The 23,913-nt window shown below is 45.3% G+C and overlaps 2 protein-coding genes across 6 annotated transcripts in view; one reads left to right on the forward strand and one right to left on the reverse strand.

Annotated features, from left to right (window-relative positions):
• Positions 1-514: 514 nt before the first annotated feature.
• Positions 515-23,001, reverse strand: LOC103543546 (arylsulfatase L-like). The gene is made up of 11 exons (XM_070603591.1): positions 22,478-23,001; positions 20,210-20,250; positions 19,479-19,640; positions 18,491-18,612; positions 16,945-17,067; positions 14,910-15,333; positions 13,535-13,671; positions 10,239-10,373; positions 6,741-6,903; positions 4,207-4,328; positions 515-952 (listed from the first exon to the last, which is right to left on the reverse strand). The coding sequence occupies exons 2-11, from the start codon at positions 20,230-20,232 to the stop codon at positions 594-596; spliced, it is 1,770 nt and encodes a 589-aa protein (XP_070459692.1). The 5' UTR covers positions 20,233-20,250; positions 22,478-23,001; the 3' UTR covers positions 515-593.
• ARSH (arylsulfatase family member H) overlaps positions 952-23,913 on the forward strand; it is a 62,318-nt gene continuing 39,356 nt past the window's right edge. For 2 of the 5 annotated variants that reach the window (XM_070603597.1, XM_070603592.1), the window contains exons 1-3: positions 952-1,252; positions 1,653-1,774; positions 14,330-14,389. The gene's annotated coding sequence lies outside the window, so the exon portion shown is untranslated. Of the gene's footprint in view, positions 1,253-1,652; positions 1,775-13,267; positions 13,369-14,329; positions 14,390-23,913 lie in introns of those variants that run through there. The other 3 variants (XM_070603593.1, XM_070603594.1, XM_070603598.1) reach the window with 3 other exon arrangements.

Genomic DNA, 23,913 nt, shown 5'->3' on the forward strand with positions numbered 1-23,913 from the left:
TGACCTGCTGTACCGGCTAAGTGTCTCTTGACAGGAGTAAAAGGGACATTCCTGTCACGTGGTAGATGCTCTTTGTTCCAAGATGGCATATACTCACTCTGTCTGAGGACACCCCACTTCTTGGGTGCCCTTCCTTTTTTGGGGAAGGAAAGCCTCAGGGCTATAGTCCTCAAACCTGGCTCATAATAGACTCACCCCAATTTGGATTTATAATTGATTTTGGATTTATTTGCGTCGACAGTTCTAATTTGAAATGTCTTCATCGATGTTGAAAATGATACACCTACGCTCTTTAATTTGGCCCCGGCCACACCGTAGCGGGGGACAGCTGCTACCTCTGTGCCCACCTGCTGTTGGTCTGCAAATCCATATGACATGGAAACACCTTGTCTGGGGACTTGAGCTCTTTATGGGGACAGAGAGCCTCTGTCTCCCTAGACCGGAGACCCCTGTGCGTCTTCCCTGTTCCTCTTCGAATTGGTGAAACTGTTCAGCCCCACACAAGCTGATGACGTAACTTTACAGCAGAGTTTTATTTTCAACCCCAGGGCATAACTGCAGGACTCGGGGACCCAGATGTCCCGGGCAGGCGTTCACCTTCCGTCACCTTCCTGATCACACCAGCAGAGGGGGAATGGGCCACAGCAGGGCTGCAGCCACGGCCTCCAGACGTTGTCCAGCGTGTCCAGCTGCAGTGGAACGGGGCCGAGCGTCCGGCGGTGCTCCTCCACGGCCTTCCCGACTCTCTGCATCACCTGATAGAATGAGGGCTCCGTGTCCGGCGTGAGGGCGTGGGCCTCGGAAGGGTCTCTTGAGAGGTCGAAGAGCAAAGGTGGATCGTGCCGGGATACTCCGTGCCCTGAGCACGGGCAGACCGCTTTCCCGTAGCAGGCGCCAGCTCCGTCTGGATGGAACACCGGGGTCACGTAGTGGACTTTCCATACTGCTCCTCCTGCGGCAAGGACAAGAATCACAGAGGGTTGACGTGGAGAAATAAGACACGTTGCTGCAGAGCGGCATGATTCACAGTCGCCAGGAGGTGGGAACAGCTCAGCTATCTGTCAGCAGGTGGATGGAGAAACAGAGTGTGGTCCCTCCATGCAATGGAATATTACTCGGCCATGAAAAGGGATGAAGTGCTGACACAGCCTACAAGGTGGAGGGACCTTGACCACATGATGCTCAGTGAGAGAAGCCAGACACAAAAAGCCATGTAGTGTGTGATTACATTCATAGAAAATGTCCAGAACAGGTAAATCCATGGACAAACAGTGGGTGAGTGGTTGCCAGGAGCTGGGGGCGGGAGGAATGGGGAGTGATGGCGATTGGGTATGGGGTCTTCTTGGGGGCCATGTAAATTTTCCGGAAGTGGACAGAGGTGGTGGTTACACCACATTGTGAATCTGCTAAAGGCCACTGAATGGTGCAGTTGAAAATGGTGAATTTTATGGTACGAGAATGTTGTGGACTGAATGTGTGTGTCCCCCTCCCAAATTCATGCGTTGAAATGCTACCCTATAATGGGATGATGTTAGGAGGTGGGGCCTTTGGGAGGTCATCAGGGTTAGGTAAGGTCGTGAAGGTGGGCCCCCCTGATGGGATTCATGATCTTGGAGAGTCACAAAAGAGCTTGCTCCCTCTCTGTACTCCAGCCACGTGAGGACCCAGTGAGCAGGTGGCCGTGTGCATCCCGGAAGAGAGCCCTCACCCCACTAAAAGAGCCCAGAACCCCACTAGGTTGCATCTCGATCTTGAACTTCCAGCCTCCAGAACGGTAAGAAATAACTGTTGTTGATAAAGCATCTGGTCTGTGGCATTTTGTAATAGCGCCCGAGCTGATGATGAGACTGAATTATAGCTCCACAGTGCTGTTTACAAAAAAAGAGGGAATGACTGGTTTGGTAGGTAGTTTCGCTGGAACAACCTCCAGAGTCTGGGAGGACTCCCACTTGAAGGCAGCTGGCACCAGAGCTAGCTCAGCCTCTGCAAGCGACTTTGAAAGGACAGAAGGTGAGACCCGGCATGTCCCGATATGTGCCAGGAGCTGCTGTGCCCTGCAGCTTCTTGTCGCTTTGGGAAGGAGGCCCCCGTTGAACTCAGGTCATGAACGTCAAGAATGAGCTAGCCGTATGGAGACTCAGTGGTCTTAAGAGTGTCCTGGGTGGCGGGAACAGCTCGTGCAAAGGTCCTGAGGTAGGAACTAGCTTAGCCCGTCCTAGAATGATGGAGCACAGTTCAGCTGGAGCTTGGAGATTGAGGGCTCCCATAGGCAGAGCCGACATCTCAGAGATGGGGAGGGGCTAGCTCGTGTCACAAGGAGGAATTTGGGCTGGTTCTGATGGGTGGGCAGTGGGCGGTCTCAGGAAGGCTTTCTGCAGGATGCTCAGTGGACAATGGATGTGGGGTGAAGAGTGGACCCGGGAAGACAAGTTCAAGAGGGGTGGATGGTAGGAATACACTCCCCATCTACTTACCTTGAAAGAAAACGGAAATATTTGCCCAATGACCAAGAGATGAGAGGTGAGCAGTGGGGTGGCCACTGAGGGTGAACCCCATTCTCTGTGCCGCTAAGCAGAAATGGTTGTAGATTGGGCTATGAAAGTTTTTAAAAAGAAGTGGGGAAACTTACAATATGCAATTTTAAAAGCCCAAAAAGGTAGCCATATAAATCATCCCAGAGAAGAATAATACTAAAAAGGATGGAGGGGAAAGGGCGGGAGACCGTAAAAAAAAAAAAATCACATCTGGTGACTTCCTCAAATAAAGGGGATTCTATGCGTTGTTCTTTCATTCTTGATTCGGATGATGGGAGATGTGGAGGGGATGCTTTTGAAGAAGGAAGAAATCAAAGTGAGTCGAATGGCAAGCGGGAGCTAGGCCTCCCCAAACACTGGAAGAAGGAAAGAACCAAGAAAACCGCGTCTGTAAAGCAAATTCAGAGAACAGGAGATACTGAGGCAAAGCGGAGTGATAGAGAGGGAATTAAAAATGAGGATAAGAGAACACGTTCAAACAGGTGAACCTCTCCTATCAGAAGACAAAGGGGGAAGCAGAAGGTCATCGCTGATAAAAGTGAAAAACACAGTTTCTCAGGAAATCCAAGAGCTGGAGTTTTAAAGATGATTCTTAAAAACGGAAGACCTCTGGCAACTCCAGTTAGGTGAAGATGGAGCTTGGAGCCATAAACGCAGAGGCCAATAAAATACAATGAAATACAAATTAAACACAAATACAATTAAAATACAATGAAATTACGCGGCAAGGCAACCGAGGGCTTGGTGAAGTGGATACATTTACGGTGGAGACACATAATATGTTTCAATTTGGGAAAATTCGATATTGTCAAAATACCAATTCCGCCACCCCCCAGGTTAATTTAACCATTGAAGGCAATGGAATTCCTATTCTTGTGGGATTTAAAAAAAAAAATACTTGTAAATAATTTTTTGTTTTTTTTGCAAGGAAGGTTGGTCCAGAACAGCCCAGAAAATTTGGAAACACAAAAATTATTCAGCAAGCACATTGCTGCTTATGTTACAAAGTTGTCATTCTTACCACAAGGAGGAAATTGTGTCATTAAATTAAGGTGGTTAAGACATGTGGAAAACAGCGGCCAGCCTGGTGGCGCAGAGGTTAAGTTCAGACCGTTCCGGCTTCGGCGGCCCAGGGGTTCACCGGTTTGGATCCTGGGTGTGGACCTATGCATCACTTGTCACGCCATGCTGTGGCAGGCGTCCCACATATAAAGTAGAGGAAGATGGGCACCAATGTTAGCTCAGGGCCAGTCTTCCTCAGCAAAAAAAAGAGGAGGATTGGCAGCAGATCTTAGCTCAGGGCTAATCTTCCTCAAAAAAAAAAAAAAAAAGATGCAGAAAACAATCCAGATTAAGAGAACAGATTTGAAAGGTAAAGACAGACTGTGCTAGGATGCGTGTGTCAGGATGTGTGTGATGGAAACAGTTGCAATTCACATGTCATAGTGGGAGGCAGGAAAGTCAGAAAATCCCATACAGGATGTTTAAACCACAGCTAACAACTCCCATTTCATAGCGATGAGATGATTGACAGCTAGAAGGATGTTGCTGACGGGAGGGAAAAACACCGCCAAGAAGGAAATCGAAGAGTTGGCGTGAAGATGGAACGCGTAACGAAGCAGAAGAATGAGAACCGAGGCGGAGAGGTGACTCCGTCGCCCAGCCTACTCACTGTCCCGTTGATGCCACCGGGCTGCGTGCAGAAACTTCCCACAGTAATGCAGCAGGAACTCGTGGTCGGAGTGCCGCGCTGTCCCCCGCAGCAAGGGCAGCAGGTCCCGGCCGTCAATCACCCTGCAGGCAGGACACAGCACCCCAGTGACAGAGCAAGGACTTCTGGCAGGGATGCACGAGCACTTAACATTAGCTTGGGGAAGCACTGGGGCGGGCAGCCACGTCTTTCCCCTGCAAACATCACCTTTGGCTGCGAGATCACAGAGGACCAGCTTGCTGGGCTGAAATTATTGTCCCCACCCCCCCAACCTTATTATGGATGCAAAAATAAACTACGGAAAGGCTCGGTCCCCCAGTTCTGATGTGCGTGATGGTCCTGCGCATTTTATTTCCCCATTATGTGGTTAATTGCTCCGGGATGGCAGACGGATCTGGGTTTCTTTGTTACTCGTCCACTATTCGCTGTGCGCTAAACCGGTGATAATGAATATGTGCGTCTGCTGGGCTCCATCATTAACATCCTGTGCAGCTGAAGGTAAGGAAATGCCTTTGTGGAAAACTGCAATGACTCTGATTTCCCTTAAATTATTTTGAAAACTTTTCAGGACTTTGTGTCTCAAAATTTAATCATGAATACCGACGACGGATTTTTACAGATGCTGTGACCTTGAGAAGAACCATAAAACAGGAGTCTTTTTCTCTAAGTGGATTAATGTTTTTGGTCAAGGTAGAGAATTCAGAACCCCAAGTAGATTGACTTGGCCAGAATTTCCATGAAAAAAATGAAATAAAAGTATATATATTATTATTATATATCATATTATTAAAATTAAGTATTATATATTTATAATATACATACACATAAATATATATAATAATATGTACACATTGTTTTATTATACATTCTAATAAAATAAATAACATATGTAAAATAACATTAAAATAAATATTTATAATAAATGGATATATATGTGTGTGTACGTATATCCATATATATATAATTTCCCCTCCAGATATGCATATTCATACACACGTACACAAAAGTGCGTATGTTTATGTGTATATACACATACATATCAATGAAACCAACCAACAATATATGGTTGAATTTTAGATTCTAGTGAAACACATTTGCAATATACATGACAAAGTTTTTTATTTTTAAAACAAATGTTATAAATTAATAAAAAGGCTAGCAGCCAATTAGGAAAAAAAAAAAAAATCAACCAGAGGCAAGATATTCAATGTCAGAAAAGAAAAAGGAGAATGGGAAGTAAAGGTATGAAATATTCAATCTCTCCAGTGATGAAGGCATGGAAATGATAACACCCACGTGTACTTTATATATGTAATAAATAAATTACATATCCACTATTCAAATTGATTTTTGTTCTGTTGTTTTTAAAAGAGACACTCTCACATGTCACATGGCTGGTAGCAATTCCTAGAAACAATCTGACAAAATGTATCAAGAGATTTACCTATAAGTGGCCGTACTCTTTGATCCAGGAATTCACTTTCCAAGATTTTTACTAAGGAGCTAATCATGTCAGGCAGTAAAATGACAAAACAGTATTTTTTTTTTTTTTTTTGAAAGCAAGGCTAATGTCCATCTATAAGAGGGTGGTTGAAAGAAAATACCATGGCGCCATTAAATTTTTTGTCTGTGTGCAAAGATTTCTAAATACATATAAATAAGTATATAAAATAATGTATGTTATATATAGTAATATATAAAGAATATATATTGGGGCTGGCCCAGTGGCATAGTAGTTAAGTTCACGTGCTCCGTTTCGGTGGCCGGGGGTTCACAAGTTTGGATCCGGGGTGTAGACCTACACACCGCTCATCAAGCCATGCCATGGTGGCATCCCACATACAAAATAGAGGAGGATGGGCATAGATGTTAGCTCAGGGCCACTCTTCTTCAGGCAGAAAGAGGAAGATTGGCAACAGATGTTAGCTCAGGGACAATCTTCCTCACCAAAAAAAACCCAGGAAGATTGGCAACAGATGTTAGCTCAGGGACAATCTTCCTCACCAAAAAAAAAAAAAAAAAAGAATATATATAAAATATATATGAATATGTAACATCTCTAAATGTATATTTCTGTGCGTCATACCATTTAGTTATGTATTCATCTCTAGACTAAGATTATGAAATAGTTTTATCTTCTTTCTGTTTGCCCCCAAATTTTCAGAAGTTTTTAAGACAAGCATAAGTGGAATCATATAAAAAGTCTGTACCACACTGGATCAAAAGTAGTTTCTTGTGATGAATGGTTGGATTTTTTCAATGACAATCACCCTTACAACAAAGTGGGCTCCACGTGAGCGTTAGGAGAAGGGAAATGGACATTTTGAGCACACATGAAGCAGACATTTGATCCCAGTAGATAGTACTCGGGGACTGAAGCATTTTTCCAGATGCTCATTTCAGGGATGGCTCACACAATGCAAAAGAGACGGTGATGTTTCACAGACGTGCTGTCTCTTTGCAACATTGAATTGCTTTCTTGGGCTGCTCCTTACCTGTCCTGGGGCACCTGGCCGCCCGCCAGCTGGACCACAGTGGGGAAAACATCCATCAGGCTGGTGGGCTCGTGGATCACCCGGCCGGCCGGCAGCACCCCGGGCCACCGGAATATTCCTGGAACTCGGATCCCACCTTCCCAGCCTCCCATGCCTTTGCCACCTGTGTTTAAACATGAACAGAAAGAATCTGATTAAAAATCAGAAGTAGTTGCTTACCCTGGGTGACTTAAGCATTTTGCTTCTTTTAAAACTCTCTCTCTTTCTGTCCTTCTCTTTCTCTTAATTACCTGACAACATTAAATTCCTCCCCAAGAGAGGTTAGATTTTTATATTCTTTACTAACCTGGGTGTTGGTCTTCCATGTTGCTGAGTGACACGGGGACATTGCAATTTCCCTCAAACAACTTTTTTTTTTTTTTTTTTTTTTGGTGAGGAAAATTGGCCCTGAGCTAACATCTGTTGCCAATCTTCCTTTTTTTTTTTCTTCCCAAGGCCCCAGTACATAGTTGTACATTCTAGTTGTAGGTCCTTCTAGTTCTGCTATATGGGACCCCCACCCCCGCCCCCAACAGCACGGCTTGATGAGCAGTGCTAGGTAGGCACCCAGGATCCAAACCAGCACACTGTGGGCCACGCAAGCAGAATATGCAAACTCAACTGCTGTGCCACCGAGCCAGACCCTCTCTCAGACTTCTTAATTATGAGACTAATTCTTTGGGAGTCCTAAGTTGCATCCCTGAAAGCATTTTATCTTGCTCATATTTTCTCCCTGCTGTTGGTGGTTTTCCAGAGCATTATGTCACGTGGGATCCATGTGATTGTCTCGGGACCTGTTCTGTTTCGTATCATCTTTGTGCTTATTTGTCATCCTTCCCCGTCTCCCTTCACTCTTCACTCGTTCTTCTTGCCCATGCCGCTGCGAATGCCTTCCTTGGAAGCCCATCGCATTTCTCTGGTTTCTACATCTTTACGGCTTGGATGTTTTTCTCGTCTTTGTCACCGGTTTGGGTTTCATGGTGTCCCCCCCCCAACCCCTAAATGATAGGTTGGTGGTGTACCCTCCAGGAACTCAGAATGTGACCTTATTTGTGCATAGGGTCTTTGCAGAGGTGATTAGTTAAGATGAGTTCCTACTGGATCAGGGTGGGTGCTTAATCGCGAATGTCCCTATAAGAAGAGGAGAAGAGACACAAGGAGAAGATGGCCGTGTGACAATGGTGGAAGAGGTTGAAGGATGCATCTACAGGTCGAGGAACACCACGGATTGCCGGCCGCCCCCAGAAGCTGGAGGGGGCAAGGAGGAGTCTTCCCCTGGAAGCTTCCGAAAGAGCATGGCTCTGCTGACATCTTGCTGTCAGCCGTTTGGCCTCCGGAACTCTGAGAGCATAGATTTCTGTTGTTTATGCCGTCTTTGGTATTTTGTTACAGTATTTTGTACAGAAAACGAATGCAGTCATATTCATATATGTTTCCCTTGGATGGTTTTCACCCACAGTCAATCTTCTGATGGCCCTAATGCCAGCCTCACCTTGCCAGTTCCTTCTGGAGGTCCCAGGGGAGAAACTGTTTCATTGGTTTTTCCAACTTGTGGAGGTCACCACGCTCCCGGGTTTGTGGCCCCTTCTTCCATCTTCAAGCACATCAGTGTAGCATCTCCCAATGTCTCTCTCCCTCTTTCCTTCCCTCTCGCTCTCGCTCTCTCTGACTCAGACCCTCCTGGCTCCGTCTTCTGAGGACCCTTGTGATTACATTGGGCCCACCTGGATAATCTGGGATCGTCTCCTATCTCAGGATTCTTAATCACATCTGTGAAGTCCTTACTGTCATATAAAGTTTTTGCAGGTTCCAGGGGTCAGGACTTGGACGTCTTTGGGGATGTTATTCTGTCTACCCCACGGGGATGAGGACGTGGACGTCTTTGGGGACATTATTCTGTCCAGCCCACGGGGATTAGGATGTGGACGTCCTTGGGGGATATTATTCTGTCTGCCACATGGGGATTAGGATGTGAACATCTTTGGGGACCGTTGTTTTTTCTACCACAATGATCATTTCAATTCTTCCCGTTTTTGTGACTTTGCTTGGTAAGTTCCAAATCCTTGACCAGACCTTTTTTCAGGATGCATACGCCATCTTTCCCAGATTCCTAGGTGCACGTATTTTGACAATAGCTGCAGGCTGGGTGACCATGAACAGCTAGCTGCCATTCCCTGTGTGTATGCACTAAAACTCGCAGACCGTGGAGTCAGAGGAGGGGAAGAAATGTCTTTGTGGGCTGGTAGAGTAGCTGGTTGTAAAAGGGGCTGTGTTGCTGACACGCTGTTTGGCACAGTGGAGGATGCTGGGTAGAGGAAATATGGACATAGATGACAGTGACATGAAAAGGGTTTCAGTGGAGTCGGACTCCCAAGGTGAAGTTGTAGGAAGGCATTAAAATATTTAACTTGCGTATAGAGAGAGTCATGCACCCCATCACAAACATCACGTTTCAGTCAATGATGGACCGTGTAGACAACCGTGGTCCCATTCAAATAAGTACCATATAGCCTGCAGTAGGCTGTACCGTCAAGGTTTGTGTAAGTACACTCCATGATGTTTGCACAATGACAAAATCACCTAACGATGCCTTTCTCAGAACATAGCCCCATCATTCAGCAACATATAACTGTATATAATGTTCCTTTTTATGTATGTAATTGACCAATGCATGTTAAGCATATGTGCCAATGTTGGTCTAAACAAATTCTTTCACTATTATGAAAAAGATTAAGCTTTCTAAATGAAAAAGAAAGTGTTGAACCACATTATTTTTGGCAGCATGTTGTACAATCTCTGTGATACATCAAATAAGATCGTGTCCACGATCAATAGAATCCTAGTTTGAATATATTGTGGCCTCCAGGGGTGCTCACCGTCCTTGAATGCCTTGCCTGAATATAAAATTCAAACCTGAGTCCGTCAGCAGATGCCTGGATAAACACAATGTGGCCCATCCATACAGTGGAATATTATTCAGCCATAAAAAGGATTGAAATACTGACACACGCTACGACATTCATGAACCTTGAAAACATCATGCTGAATGAAAGAAGGCAGTTGAAAAGGACCACATGCAGCCAAGTTCCCTTTACATGAAATGTTTACAGTGGGGAAATATATAGAGGAAGAAATAAGTTAGCGGTTGCTGGGGGCTGGGCACAGGGGAAAACAAAGAATGATTGCAGCTGGGTACCGAGTTCCTTTTGGAGGTGATGAAAATGTCCCGCAATTAAGTAGTGGGGATGGTTGCACAGTCCTGTGAACACGGAATTGTGCAAAAAAATTCCAATCTGAGCGTGACAAATTGTAATTTCTGCCCTGAATAGAAAAGCAAAGTCTTTGGTTAACAGTATATGCTTCTCTTGAGGTGGGTGGCCCCGCTCCACTGGAAGGGTTGGGAATTGTAGCGAAGAGGGGAAGACCATAGACAAGGAGCTGGGAATCTCTCATTGTTACCTTTATAGATCCCATTCCAGCCGCCATATTGGTTGTTTCCGAGTTGAGCCTCTAAGGATCCCCCGTGATCCGATGTAAAATAAACGAGGGTGTTGTTGGTCAAACCTTCCACGTCCAAAGTATCAAGTATCTGCCCTGGAGAGAATAGATGTGTTTGAGTCAGTCAAAAAACAGACGACTATCTGAATAACCAAATTATTCGGGGTGTGCTTCTGCATTTTGGAACTCTCCATGAGAATGAGTCTTTAGTTTCAAAGCATAGTAATGGAAGCGAGAAGTAATATATTTTGGCTAATCGGAGCATCCTTGATCTCAGATTGATGTATGTTTTTATGTATGCCCATTCTGTTTGCAAAAAGATTTAGGCCAGCTACAGGGTATTTGCTACAGAGGACAAAAGGACAAAAACTAAAAAGTGAGGCCAAGGGAGATTACAAAGAAAAATGGACAGGGATCAAGGGGGTCTGGGAAGAAGGCTGAAACGCCGTTGGACATGTGTGGACGTTGATGAAGAATGGTCAGAGGTGGCTCTGTGTTTCTTATAGTCACACGAAAGATGTCTGCTCCCCCATGTTCACTGCATCACTACACTGGTCCCCTCTTATCTGAGGGGCGTATGTTCCAAGACCCCTAGTGGATGCCAGAAATCATAGATCGTACCGAACCCTACATATACTACATTTTTTCCTCTACCTACAGACCTATGATAAAATTTAACTTATAAATTAGGCACCGAAAGAGATTAACAATAACTAACAATAAAACAGAACAATTATAATAATATACTGTAACAAAAATCACCGTAAATCTTAGCAACCTCAGCATATGATTTTTTTTCTTTCCTCGTTAAGTCAAGAACTTTCACTTTTTCATTTAAAGGAAGCACTTTATGGCTTCTCTTTGGCGTATCCTAAATGCCAGCATCGCGACTCTCGTTCGTTGGGACCATTATTAAGCAAAATAAGGGTGACTGAACACAAGCGCTGTGATACTGTGACAGTTGGTCTGATAACTGGAACAGCTACTAAATGATTTACGGGCGGGTGGCGTCTACAGCACGGATCCCTGCACAAAGGGAAGATTCACATCCTGGGTGGGACAGAGTAGGAGGGCTCAAGATTTCATCTTGCTACTCAGAATGGCATGCAACTTAAAACATATGCATTATTTCTCTGGAATTTTCCTTTTAATATTTTTGGACCGTGGTTGACCGCAGGTAACTGAAAGCATGGAAAGTAAAACTGAACAAAAGGGGGGACTAGTGGATTTACAGTGGTCAAGATATGGAAACGACCATCACGTCCATCAATGGATGAATGGATAAAGAAGGGGGCCGGCCCATGGCCGAGTGGTTAAGTTCGAGCGCTCTGCCTTGGTGGCCCAGGGTTTTGTTGGTTTGGATCCTGAGTGCGGAGCTTAGCATCACTCATCAGGCCACACTGAGGTGGCGTCCCGCATAGCAGAGCCAAAAGCACCTACAACTAGAATATACAACTATGTACTGGGGGGCTTTGGGGAGAAGAAGAAAAAAAAAAAGATTGGCAACAGATGTTAGCTCAGGTGCCAATCTTTGAAAAAAAAAAAAGGATAAAGATACATATATGTGTATAATATATATAAAATGTATCTATAGTGGAATATTATTCAGCCATAAAAAAGAAGGAAATTCTGCCATTTGCAACAACATGGATTGACCTTGAGGGCACTATATAAGTGAAATAAGTCAGATAGAGAAACACTGTAGGATCTCACTTATATGTGGAATCTAAAAAAACCAACTCATAGAAACAGAGAAGAGTGGCGGGTGCCAGAGGCAGGGGACGGGGCGATTGGGTGAAGGTGGGCAAAAGGTACAAATTTTTTAAAAATTTTCGCTAATGTGTTGTCCATTCTATGGGTTTTGATAAATGCATAGTATCATGTATCTACCATTACAATATCACACAGAATGGTTTCCTTGTCCTAAAAACCCCCTGTGGTCCACCTATCTACATTATTAGAATGATTTTTTACTTCAAAAATTATCAATTTTTAAAGTAATTATTAAAAATTTAGATTGAGCTCTAAATTAGGACAGAGAGAAAGTGAAGACATTTAAAAGATTCTTTAGAGGTATCTTATGATAAGTTCCTTATCTTGATGAACTTACGGGGTTCTTAACTCTGTACCATAGTTTAAGTCTTTAGAATTCAATGTGTTCAATTACATACCTCGGCACATTTATTAGTTTAATTTTTCCCCAAATTGTGACATTGCAAATTCAATTTTAAACATTCAACATTTGACATCACGTAAAATAGCCTCTATTTTCCAGCGATTCTTAATCTTCCCCAACTAAGGACCCCTAGTGACAAAGGTGAGTGAATTTGTCCTGAAGGGAACGAGGTGACGCCTCTCTGCAAAAGGGACGTGAAATGAATTATTGCACACGTCTTCCAACTTCCCTCATTTTTCCCAGGAGTTCATTGAAATCATGTACTTTATTCCAAGATGACTTTTTTCTTTCTTTTTTTTTTAAAGATTGGCACCTGAGCTAACATCTGTCTCGCCAATCTTCTTTTTTTTTTCCCCTTCTTCTTCTTCTCTGCAAAGCCCCCCAGTGCATACTTGTATATTCTAGTTGTACGTCCTTCTGGTTGTGCTATGCAGGTGGCCGCCTCAGCATGGCCTGATGAGCGGTGCCAAGTCTGCGCCCAGGATTCGAACCAGCGACACCCCCGGCCGCCGAAGCAGGGTGCAAGAACTTAACCACTCAGCCACGGGGCCGGCCTCCCACAATGACGTTTTTACAAGATTTTTTTAAAAGTCCATTTCTCCCTAAAATCTCTGATTACAGTTATTCTGCAGCTCCTCTTGGCCCACCACCACATAAACCCAAGGGTACCCCAGCCCTTGTCTGAGAAGCATGGAATTGACTACATCCGCATCCATGTGTTTGCCGAAGCAGTGCCTCCCTCGAGATTATTTCACTTTCTGTCGTGGCAGGTGCTGTTGGAAGCCCACGGGGAGGCAGTGGGAGGAGAAGATCAGACCGTCCCACCCCACAGGGCTTTTATAGTGTCCTGGGGAAAACAGAAAAACCAACCCACCTAAAACCACGTCATGAAGAGCAACCAAACAGAATGAAGACGTATGTGATCGTACTTCAGACCCTTAACGTTCAAGGAGACGGCAGTTCTTACACTGCCTGTTCTATCTTCAGCCTTCGTTGTCTTAGCTTCTTCTTCTTTATCTCCTCTCCTCCCGCTGTTTCTGAAGGAGGGACCCTCACGTTTTCACCCGGAAAAGGCACTTACCCACCATCCAGTCCATCTCCTCTGTGTTGTCGCCGTACGGCCCATGGAGACTCCTCCCAGCGAACTTCTCGGTGGTGATAAGAGGGGTGTGGACTTGCAGAAAAGAGACAAAGAGGAGGAACGGTCCTTGCTTGTTTCTAAAAATACATACAAAGCAACCAGAGTGGGTTTATTTTATTTTTTGTTTTTTGGTAAGACAGAGATTGAGGTCTTAGAGCCAGGATACGGTTCTAGACGGTCAAGTCCTTACTCAGATGTCTTTGCTGCTCTGTCCTCCAAGAGCCAATATGGAGAACTCCCGTTCTGTGATGGCTTTTGACTTCCAAAGTCTACTGAAAAATCCACACGGATTTTATGTTTCTTTTCTCCTGAATATTATCATTTTCTAACTCTGTGTACTTCTGACAACAGAAAGTAACAGAGAACCCCAGGCAACTGTCTGATTTGACGTTATTTCGTTCAATTATTTCAGTACGTTTTCCTGCCTCAAGCCTTAGCTTACAGAATAAGTGATATTGCACGTTGGGTTTTTCTTTATAATTGCTTTCAAGGCATGAATAGTTATGGAGAAAACACACTTTAAAAATGACACATAGTAGGTTATTAATTTCAGTTTGATTATCCTCTATCTAGGCAATGCCTCAGCTTCCTCCTCTTTCTACCTGATATTTATGGTCTAATCTAAGTAGACAAGCAAAGGTGAAGCTCGTAGATTTAATTAGGGCACATCGGGATCACCTTTTGAACTTTTTAATTTGAAAGCTAATGATCGGCTTCATCCCTGACCCATACTAGGCGATGCCATCAAGAACTCTCTAGGAACGTTCTGGAACATGATCACCTCTTCACCACCAGGTAAGTTCAATTGAATTGAACCTCATTGGCACCAGGTAAGCGGGGGTTCGATGGCGTCACCCATGGGGAGCGTGCAACTGCCTGTGTTTATTGAAGCTTTTCCTGGTGTCTCTCTTGGTCCCTTTGTCACTCAACTTGACATCTAGTCTGAAGTTAGCAACAGGACATCTCAGTCCCGATGAGAGAGCTTTGAAAATATTTAGAATTTATTGTAAAGGCTGTTCAGGTGACTCCGTTTGTCATGTTAGTTAAATATGGTCCATGGTGATCAGGGGGTGGTTAGGGGATGGGACTGGCCCCAAAGTCGGAGAGAGCAGCAGCAGCTTTCAACTGACCTGTCCCTTGTGCCAATGGACATCATCCAGTTGGGGTCAACAGAACATCATCCATGCCCCATGTTACCGAAAACCTCTTTCCGTCTTTCACCATTCTAATACCCGTTAGAGAAGAAGACTTTTTCGAAGCATTTTCGTCATGAAGCAGAGCAGGTTAGGATGAGGGTGACCCCTTGGACACCCACCTTTTGACAAAGGAGGAGATCTCCTTCAGGATAAGAGATGTTGTTCTTTGAAAGTGCATGGGCTGCTCGGTGATGGTGTGATTCCTCATCAGAAAGCAGTCGGCGTGCACAATCAGGGCCCCCGTGAAATATGAGCTCACGGAGAGCAAGATGGCGGCGACGGTTGACCAGATGACCAGTGCCCAGGAGCCTGCCATCAGGTGGATGAGTTTTCCGGTGGTGAATGTGAGGGCAGCGATGGCCATGATTTGGGAGCAGAAGTTGAGTTTGTTCTCCAGGCCCACGCGCTTCTCTGATAGTTCCCAGTGGACACAATCTCCCATCATGGAGAAGGGCATTCCGTAGAAATGGTCAAATCCATGGTTGAGTGGGTGGTGGCAGTGGTCGTTGGAGGATTGGCAGTTGAGACCCAGATGCCATTTTCCTGAAAGGGGAAAAGTATGCTGGTGGGACAACTGGCTGATCATCACTTGGTAAGTAGGTGTTGTGTGCTCGCCACATTCCAAGTACTCGTCTGGGTGCTGGGACGGGGTGGGGATGCAGAAGGATGGGGGTGGTGTTTGCTGTGATCTGCATCACAACCTGGCCTCATTGTTTCAGGGGAATAAGGACCCTGCATGGCAGCATTACGTGGTGTTTTCATTCCCTGTGTTGCTGTAAGAAATTACCCTATATTTGGTTGCTTAAAACAACAGGAGTTCATCCTTGCCCAGTTCTGGAGACTAGAAGTCTGAGATGAAGGGGTGGCAGGGCTGTGCTCCCTCCAGAGGCTCAAAGAGAAGGTCCTTCCTGCCTCTTCCAGCTTCTAGGGCTCCAGGCGTCCCTGGGCTGGTGGCCGCCTCCCTCCCATCCCTGCCTCCGTGATCACACTGTGTTCTCTTTGAAGTCAAATCTCTCTGTCTCCTTCTTAAAAGGACGCTTGTCCTTGCATATAAAGCCCACTTGGGTAATCCTGGGTAATCTCCCCATCTCAAGATCCTTCACTTAATCATATCTATCTGCAAAGACCTTTTCTCCATATAAAGTTGTATGTGCAGGTTTCAGCATTTGGGACCTGATATTTTTGGTGACTGTTATTCAGTCTGCCACAGCTGGGTTTGCACCGGTCTGTGGGGAAGAGCAATATTGAAGGCACAGAGTGGTCAGATTGCTCTAGAAAACGTAATCTGATATCACCAGCGTGGGTAAAAGATTTCCTGACTTTGGAATTGTCCCTCTCTTTGCTAAACCGCTATAATGATGGTCAGGGGCATGGCGGACGTGATGGACAGGGGGATAGGTTGCCCAGAGCCCAACTTTCAAGTTCAATCAATGGAGGATGCTTAGTTTTCTGCTGTCACTACTGGGGTGTTGATAAAGAGACCCTGTGTGTCTTCTCACCACCCCAACGGTGTGTGCCATCCCAAGAACCTCATAGGATTTCTCAAGGAATATCCCGTGAGGATAGACTCTTCTGTCTTAGAAAATGATAGTGAGTCTGTTGGGTTTGGGATTCAGTGAATCAGCTAGTCTTGCTCTCTGTGATCCATAAATGGCACTGTTACTAGAAATTATCACTATACCATGATGTGGCTAATGACCACTTGGTCCCCTTTCAAAACGCTATTGTCCTCAATTTTATTTCATTGTATACATGACATGGTTTGTCGACATGTCGAAAGATAAGCGTGCTATTTATGGAAGCAGAGAGGGCGGTCCTAAGCCTTGCAGTCACGTTTCTATGCGGAAAATAGGGGAAAACAGCATTATGGAAATTGTTGGTGATTTGGTAAAATTAGAAAAAAAAAATTCTGATTTTTTTTGTCATAGTGCACCAGCAAATTGTATAAAATGCTGACTATTTCATTAAGCTGTTATTTCTTGAGCATCAACTTGGCACCAAGCAGCCTAGGTAGTGACGTCATTGATGTATGCATGGAGCTTTCTGTCATGGAAAATTCCAGTTGCATCACAACCATTTCATTTTCACTCATTTTAGTTAAATATACTCTCCATATAAAAGTAATGTGCTTAATTCTTTTAAAAATGTGCATACCTATCAGTCCAGTGGCATAACCTGTGTCTTTCAATATTTTTGCAAAAGTTGTCTCATTTGTCGGAAGGCCTCCGGATGCTGCGGTCCACTGAAGAACACGATAGCCATTACTGGAAACCATACCTTTGGGGAATCATTTTCAAGAAACGTTACCATCACGCATCGATTTTTGTGTCCCCACTATTGTTTTTTTAGTTTAGAATATTTGATGAAAATCTCCATTATTCAAAATTAGATTGGAAATTTACTTCCCCCCGTGGTGTTGCCTCATGAGTTGCATTTTTGGCAGCAAAGGAAATGGTTAGTTAGTTGAAGACGTGAGTGAGAGGACTTATTATTCCTGTTATGTGAGGGTTATAAACAAAGAGAGAATTAAATGAGAAAGGAAGGAGAATTAAAAGTGGTTTTATGATTTCATCAAACTCTTGATGTGAGCCAGTGGTAGATCTTGGGATTTTCAATGGTTGGTTGAGAATCCCCCAGATGATTCTACTGTGCTGACAAGGTTAGGAGCCACAGGTAGCATTCATCCTGCCTCAGATATACCCAGGACCTCTACCCAAGCGTTTTAAAAGGTAGATTCAATATTTTTCTAAAGACCTGGAGTGTACAGTCGAGACCCACTGGCTTAGAAGATGCTCGATGCCTCCTAGACCGTTTTGATGAATGCAACTCGGTCTTACTAGAGAAGACTCATCTGGTTCAAAGAGTCAATGCAGTTCTCAGTGATCCTCATGTACAACTTGGAGAATGCTTTCTGAGATCTTCCAAAAGTTTGAGAATGCATCTGCTTCAGCAAAGACCAGCAGAAGCCAAAAAGCTCTTGGCCATAACAAAGACAGTTGAGGTGTTTCAACTTAAGTTGGCCAAGATTCCTTCATCCCTGAGACATGAGAGGGTGCCAGAGACCTGTATATGTGGGGGTCTGTGAGGGTCTGTTTGATGTGTCCGATTGGCCAGGCTGCAGTCTCCAGTCCCTCAAGCACAAATCCACTAGTCTAGGTGTTGTTTTGAAGGTCTTTTGTAGACGCGGCTAGCGTCTCCAATCAATTGGCTTTAACTAAAGGAGCTGGCCCTCCATCAGGTGGGTGGGCCTCATCCAATCCGTTGAAGGTATTAAGAACAAAAACTGAGGTTTCCAGATACAGAAGGAATCCCGCCTCAAGACGGCAACATGAAATCCTGCCTGAGTTTTCAGCCTGCTGTCCTGCCCTTACAGATTCTGGACTTGCCAGCTCCCACAATCGCGTGAACCAAAAAGTAGTTAAGATCTTGCTCTTTACAGGAAATGTCTGCCAACTTCTGCCTCATGTGGTTACTCACATTACAGAATACAAGCAAACGGGCCAGTCCCTGCCTGTGTCACCCCACAATCTGTGAGGCTCTATAGCTCCTACAGATTCTAATCTGATGATAAAAATATGGGGGAATTGAACAGTTTCCTTCCCACCGTGCTGGAGGAGCCAGACTTTAATAGTTGTACTGCAGGAGTTAAAGGGAGCAAGGTCCTCTCGAGGCCCATGGTTAGATCTGAGGAAGGACAAACCTGATCGGACAGGGTATCTGCCTGTTAGGAAGGCAGCTCTGCTTGGGGTGCACACGGACGCCGCAGCGATGTGCTGGGTGAGCATCACACCATCCTTTGCGAGGCGGTCGATATTTGGAGTCCTGCAGAGGGAGACACGAACAGTTTTATCTCTTAGCAAACAAACACGCAGGCTCCCCCAGAAGCGTAGGTACATGCTATTTAATAGAAAATCTGCCGGGCATCGTTTCATACGTCAAGGTGTTCTTAGGAATGACCAAAAGGCAATGGCAAGTACTTCAGATGTCTTCTGAACCGTCAGAGAAACATCAACTCGGTTCAACATTATCTACTGAGTTTCTGCACAATGCACTACCAGTACTGAGATGGGCATCATGGGAAATCCAGAATTGAGGGTCCAGGGTGCCTTCTTACTTGGGACTCCCAGTGTTTGGCTGGAAGATTTGACCTCATGGCACCAACGCGTTGTAGGTCGTACACGAGGGTGGAACTCACACCTAGCTTCATGGGGGCACCTGAGCTGGGTCTCCATGGACAATTCGAATGTGACCCAGCTGATGGGGTGACATCATTCTCAGACAGACGGACCAGCAATGACTGATGGGTGTGTCACGTGTTGGGATGAAGAGGACGTGGAATTGTCTGTCTACAGCAGAGCGTGTGTGAGTGGGCACTCGGCTTGATGGACGAAGGCCGGAGAGTGAGGTAAGCTTTGGTCTCTGGCTTAGAGGCGACGGCAATGAGTTTTAAAATGTTGTCCATCATGGATCGTGCTGATGGAAATCAAATTTAAAAGTGAAACGATTGGTCATACGTGAGATGAATTTGAGTCGGGGTTAGTGCTGGTGTGAGAAGACGGTAGGATTAGGGGATGTTGACAGAAATGTATGCAGAATTCTCTTAAAGTTCGGATTGCACACATCAAGGGTTAGGTGAATTATCATGGTCTATGCGTCGGGGTACCCGATGGACAATCTCTGTTCCTTGCCTGATGGTGTTGTTGCCGTAGCAACCGACGTCTCCAACGCCAAGATCGTCCGCCATCAGAAGAAGGATGTTGGGACGGGAGCCGGGTAAGTCGCTGCAAGCCGAGGGCTTCCAACCCAGGAGCACACCGACTGTCACAGCCAGCCAGCTCCTGAAAGACAAGCTACCAAAGAAAGCTGAATCTGAATGCTACTTTCCATTTCATTTACACTACTTCTGGAAGTGGGAAGGTGGCGTCACTATTTTGGGGGGTCTTTGATATTATCATCCTACTTCACAAGAATTTGAGTACATCTCTTAGGCATTTGGGGTTTTCTTCTCAGTTAAAAAGAGCTCATACTCTTACGGATGCGACCCTGGGCGTGTGCGTGAACAGCAGGGCAATACTGTTCCACTCCCCAGGGTCATGAAATAAAGGCGTGATCTGAAGAAGAAGATTTGCAATATAGCATCTCTGGAAAACCAGACATGTAGCCAACGGCAAGGCTTGATGCCCACCTGGGAAGAGTGTAAGGCAATTCTTTTTGAAGCTTCCTGAGACCCCCCCCCGCCCCCCGATAGGGGAGCATGGAAAACTTATATTAATCACGAATTCCACACTCGGGCCCCCAGATGCATGATCAGTTATGAATTGAGCAAGACCACTTTGTTATCAGTGCATCCTGAGAAGGTGACATGAAGAAATGCAGAGGCCGAAGTGAAGATGAATCACCCTGCGTGATCCTATCTTACCGACAGGGTTCCCGACGTAACATGTTCTCTCTTTTTATTTCCTGCAAGAAATAAAGGGGTCCGTAATAACATAGGCAGCAGACAATGAGCTAATGTAATAAATGCAATCGGGAAACTTTGATTCTCTCTGAGGCTGTCGATAAAACTTTAACACAACTGCTAAAACCTCTTCAAAGAGTGTTCTTCCCTATTGAAAAGGCTTTAAAAATGCTGGACACGGTGTTAAGGACGTAGAACGTGGGTCCGTCAAGGGCCCAAATGATGAAGATTTTGGATTTTTCCACCAAGATGGTTCTTTCCACTCTTGTTGCTGAAAAGCATCCACAGGCAGCACACAAATGACTGAGTGTTGCTGTCTTCCTGTAAAACTTTATTTATAAGAATAGGTGGAGTTTGCCCGTGGACTGTAGATTTCTGATGCCTGATATAGAAAGCAGGAGTGCCAAGGAAAGAAAATGCCTCATGAAGTGATAAGAATATTGATAAGAAATGATCTCCGATATATATATATATTTGTTTTTAATTTGGACAATGCATAAAAACATTGACCATCATAACCATTTTTTCAAAGGCACCGTTCAGTGACGTTAAGGACATTCCCACTGTTGTACACCCATCCCCACCATCCATCTCCAGAACTCTTTTCATCTTCCAAAACGGAAACTTTCCACGTGAAACACTACCTCCCCATCCGCCTCCCCCAGCCCCTGGCACCACCACCTACTTTCTGTCTCTATGGATTTGACTCCTCTAGGGACCTCATAGAAGTGAAACCACACAGTATTTGTCCTTCTGTGACTGGATTATTTCACCGAACCTCATGTCCTGAAGGTTCATGCATGTTGTAGCATGTGCCAGAATCTCCTTCCTTTTCAAGACGGAATCAAATTCCATTGTATGGATGGACCACATTTTGTTATATCTAACATATTTTAAGTGAAAGCAGTAAGAGTGTAGGGAGGGTGTGTGGTATGCTGTCAACCGTGTAAAACCATAATAGGAGGGGGAACGATATGTCGGTTTACTGGTCTACACAATGATCTGGTGATGCAAATTGCTTTCTACAGACGAGTGCAAATCCTTTCGCTTTCTGCAGGAACTTGACCTCAGGTTAACTTTCTGGTTCTGTTTCCCTGGAAACCCATTGAAGGTGGAATGTCAGCATGGCTGGATGACGCTGTGTGATAAAAATGCCTATGCCTGGCACCCTGTCTGTGTGTTGACAGAACCACAAAGACGTGAGGGAAGCCAGCTTTGGACTTCTGAGGATCTGTGACTGTTGACCTGGCATGGCCCTCGGGGTGACCAGGAAACTCTGCTTACCAGTTGTTGGATGCGATGTTGGCATCCGTTTTGGGTGGGTTTCAGAGCTGGGTGTATCCAGCCTTCCTGTGAGCCTCACCCTGTCCTATCTGAGCTGTTCCCTGAGGAAGCACGCAGACGGGCTCCGGCTGGCCGTGTGCCCAGGGGCGTGGAGGAATTGGGGAGATTATCTTTAAGGATACAAATTTGCAACTAGTACTTGAATAAGTTCTGGAGAGTGAATGCACATATAGTCAACAATATTGTGTTATCAACTTCAGAGTTGCTAAGAGACTAGATCTTCATTGTTCCCCATACACAGGAAAAAATAATGGTAATTCTTCGACGTAAAGAAGGTGTCAGAAAATGCTACTGTCGTGACCATTTTGCAACCTATAAATGTATCAAATGCACACCTTCTGCACGTCAAAGATACACAATGAGATCTGTCAATTATATCTCAACAAACAAAAAAAAAAAAGAGAGAAAGAGACAGAAAAAGAGAAAGAAAAGCTCTTTGGTGAAATGTAACCCATAATTTAGCCTTCAATTCTCTTCCAGTGAAGGGATTTGCAATGCCTGGTCCCGGGCTGTCCTCCAGACCTCGGAGCAGGAAGCCGGCCTTTGCCAGTGCCCTGGGGCCCTGCTCCCAGCCCCCATTTACTTTTTAACATCCAGCATCTCTTCAACTTCCACATGCCCGCCAGTCTCTTAGCGTCTAGCATCATTACGTCTTGCCCCTCCGTAAACGTTTTCTAGTTGACTTGATTCTGCATTCCTTTCAGAAATTTCCCCCGGTCCCAATCTGTCATGGCTATGGTTGCTTATCGTCTTTAAGGAGATTGCTTCTAAAATGTTTCCAGATGAGCCAGTGTGCCAGGCAGCGGCATGTTCTTTAGCACAGCTGCCAGGCATCCCTGGACACGTGGGAACCGCCTTGCTGGGGACCCAAGGAAAGCCGGTTACCTGAATGGGGGTGCCCTCGGGGCTGCCGGCCAGCGAGCACGGCTGGTTCTCCGAGGGAAGGTCTTCTTGCCAGGAGAGGCCCTCCCTGGCTCCTGGATTGCAGACCTCTGGTCCGGTCCACGCATGTGCGTAGCTGATTCACTCTTCAAAGCAACGGCAAGGCTTCAAGTTAGGTTGTCCAGAGAGATTGGACGGGGAAATCCCCAGGTGTCCCGCTGTCTGTCATGTTCCAGGTTTCCACAGAAGCCCTTCTGTTCTGATTTACAAACTGTAACACTCGCAGAAGGATGCCAGACAGCTGGAAACAGTGACACTCATTCACCAGTCGAATGAAACCCTCCTGGCTGTGGGTCAACTCTCAGGGGCTGTTTGCTGGCTTTGCCCCAAACTGGGAAAGCAATTGACTTGAAAATTCCTCCGAACACTCTTTAAATTCCCTAGTTTTGTTTTTCCCCCTCTGGCGTCTGCCCCGGGAGCGGAGAGAAGACAGAAAACAGCTCTGACTATTGAAATAGTCTGAATCTGTCGGGCTGGAACTGCTTAACCGCCTAACGATGTGATCGACCACGTGCACCCCTTTCCGGCTTTATGCCAACTTTTTTCTTTTCTATTCTTTAGGGAGCACAATTTTTTTTTTCATAGGGTAGCAGAATATGTGTTGCAGGCATGATCACGCGTAAAAAACGACTCTTTTCAAAGACTTTTCCAATTAAGAACTTGGGGCACACTTCTGGGTGTTGAATCCCGTAAAGACATTCACCCTTACGGTCCCCGTGCATTTTTGGTCCCTATGACCTGAACACTGTAGAGTTTCGACGGGAGACTCCCGCTTGCCAAATAACCATCTTCTGCCTACACAGCTGCAAAAATTCTTTATGAATTTGACAAATGGAAAGTAGTCACCACGGGCATCCTTTACTTGGGCACGCAGACCGCTCTGTGCCGGGTTGACTAAATGGCATTGCTGATGCGCAAAGGCGGTCAAAACTCTTGTAGTTGTTTTTTTTTGCACCACTTCAACCCAAGGAGACGAGTCTCCAGGATCCAAGTCAAAACTCCCAGGTTGCCTGAAGTTCGTCCTAACTTTCTCCATTCGGTGGTCAGACGGCGTTCTCTGCCGCGGCCCTGTTGATATTTGGGGTCAGGTAGTTCTTTACTGGAGGGGCGTCCGGGCAATGTAGGGTGTTGAGCAGCATCCCTGGGCTCCACCCGCCAGATGCTCCAAATTGTGATGACCAAAAATGGTTCTACACGTTACTGAATGTCGCTGCCTCCTCCTCTTCCTGCTTCTTCTATTGCACATTTATTAAATCCCTCCTACCTTGTTTAAAGGGAATGACTCCTTGCGGATAAGAATTCACTTTCTCCAGCGGGCCACCACCTTCCCTTTTCCTTTCACAGGCGGACGTTTTCACGGATAATGTGAAAGTTTCCTA

The sequence above is a fragment of the Equus przewalskii genome, chromosome X, assembly GCF_037783145.1.
Source record: "Equus przewalskii isolate Varuska chromosome X, EquPr2, whole genome shotgun sequence".
In the NCBI taxonomy this organism is placed as follows: domain Eukaryota; kingdom Metazoa; phylum Chordata; class Mammalia; order Perissodactyla; family Equidae; genus Equus; species Equus przewalskii.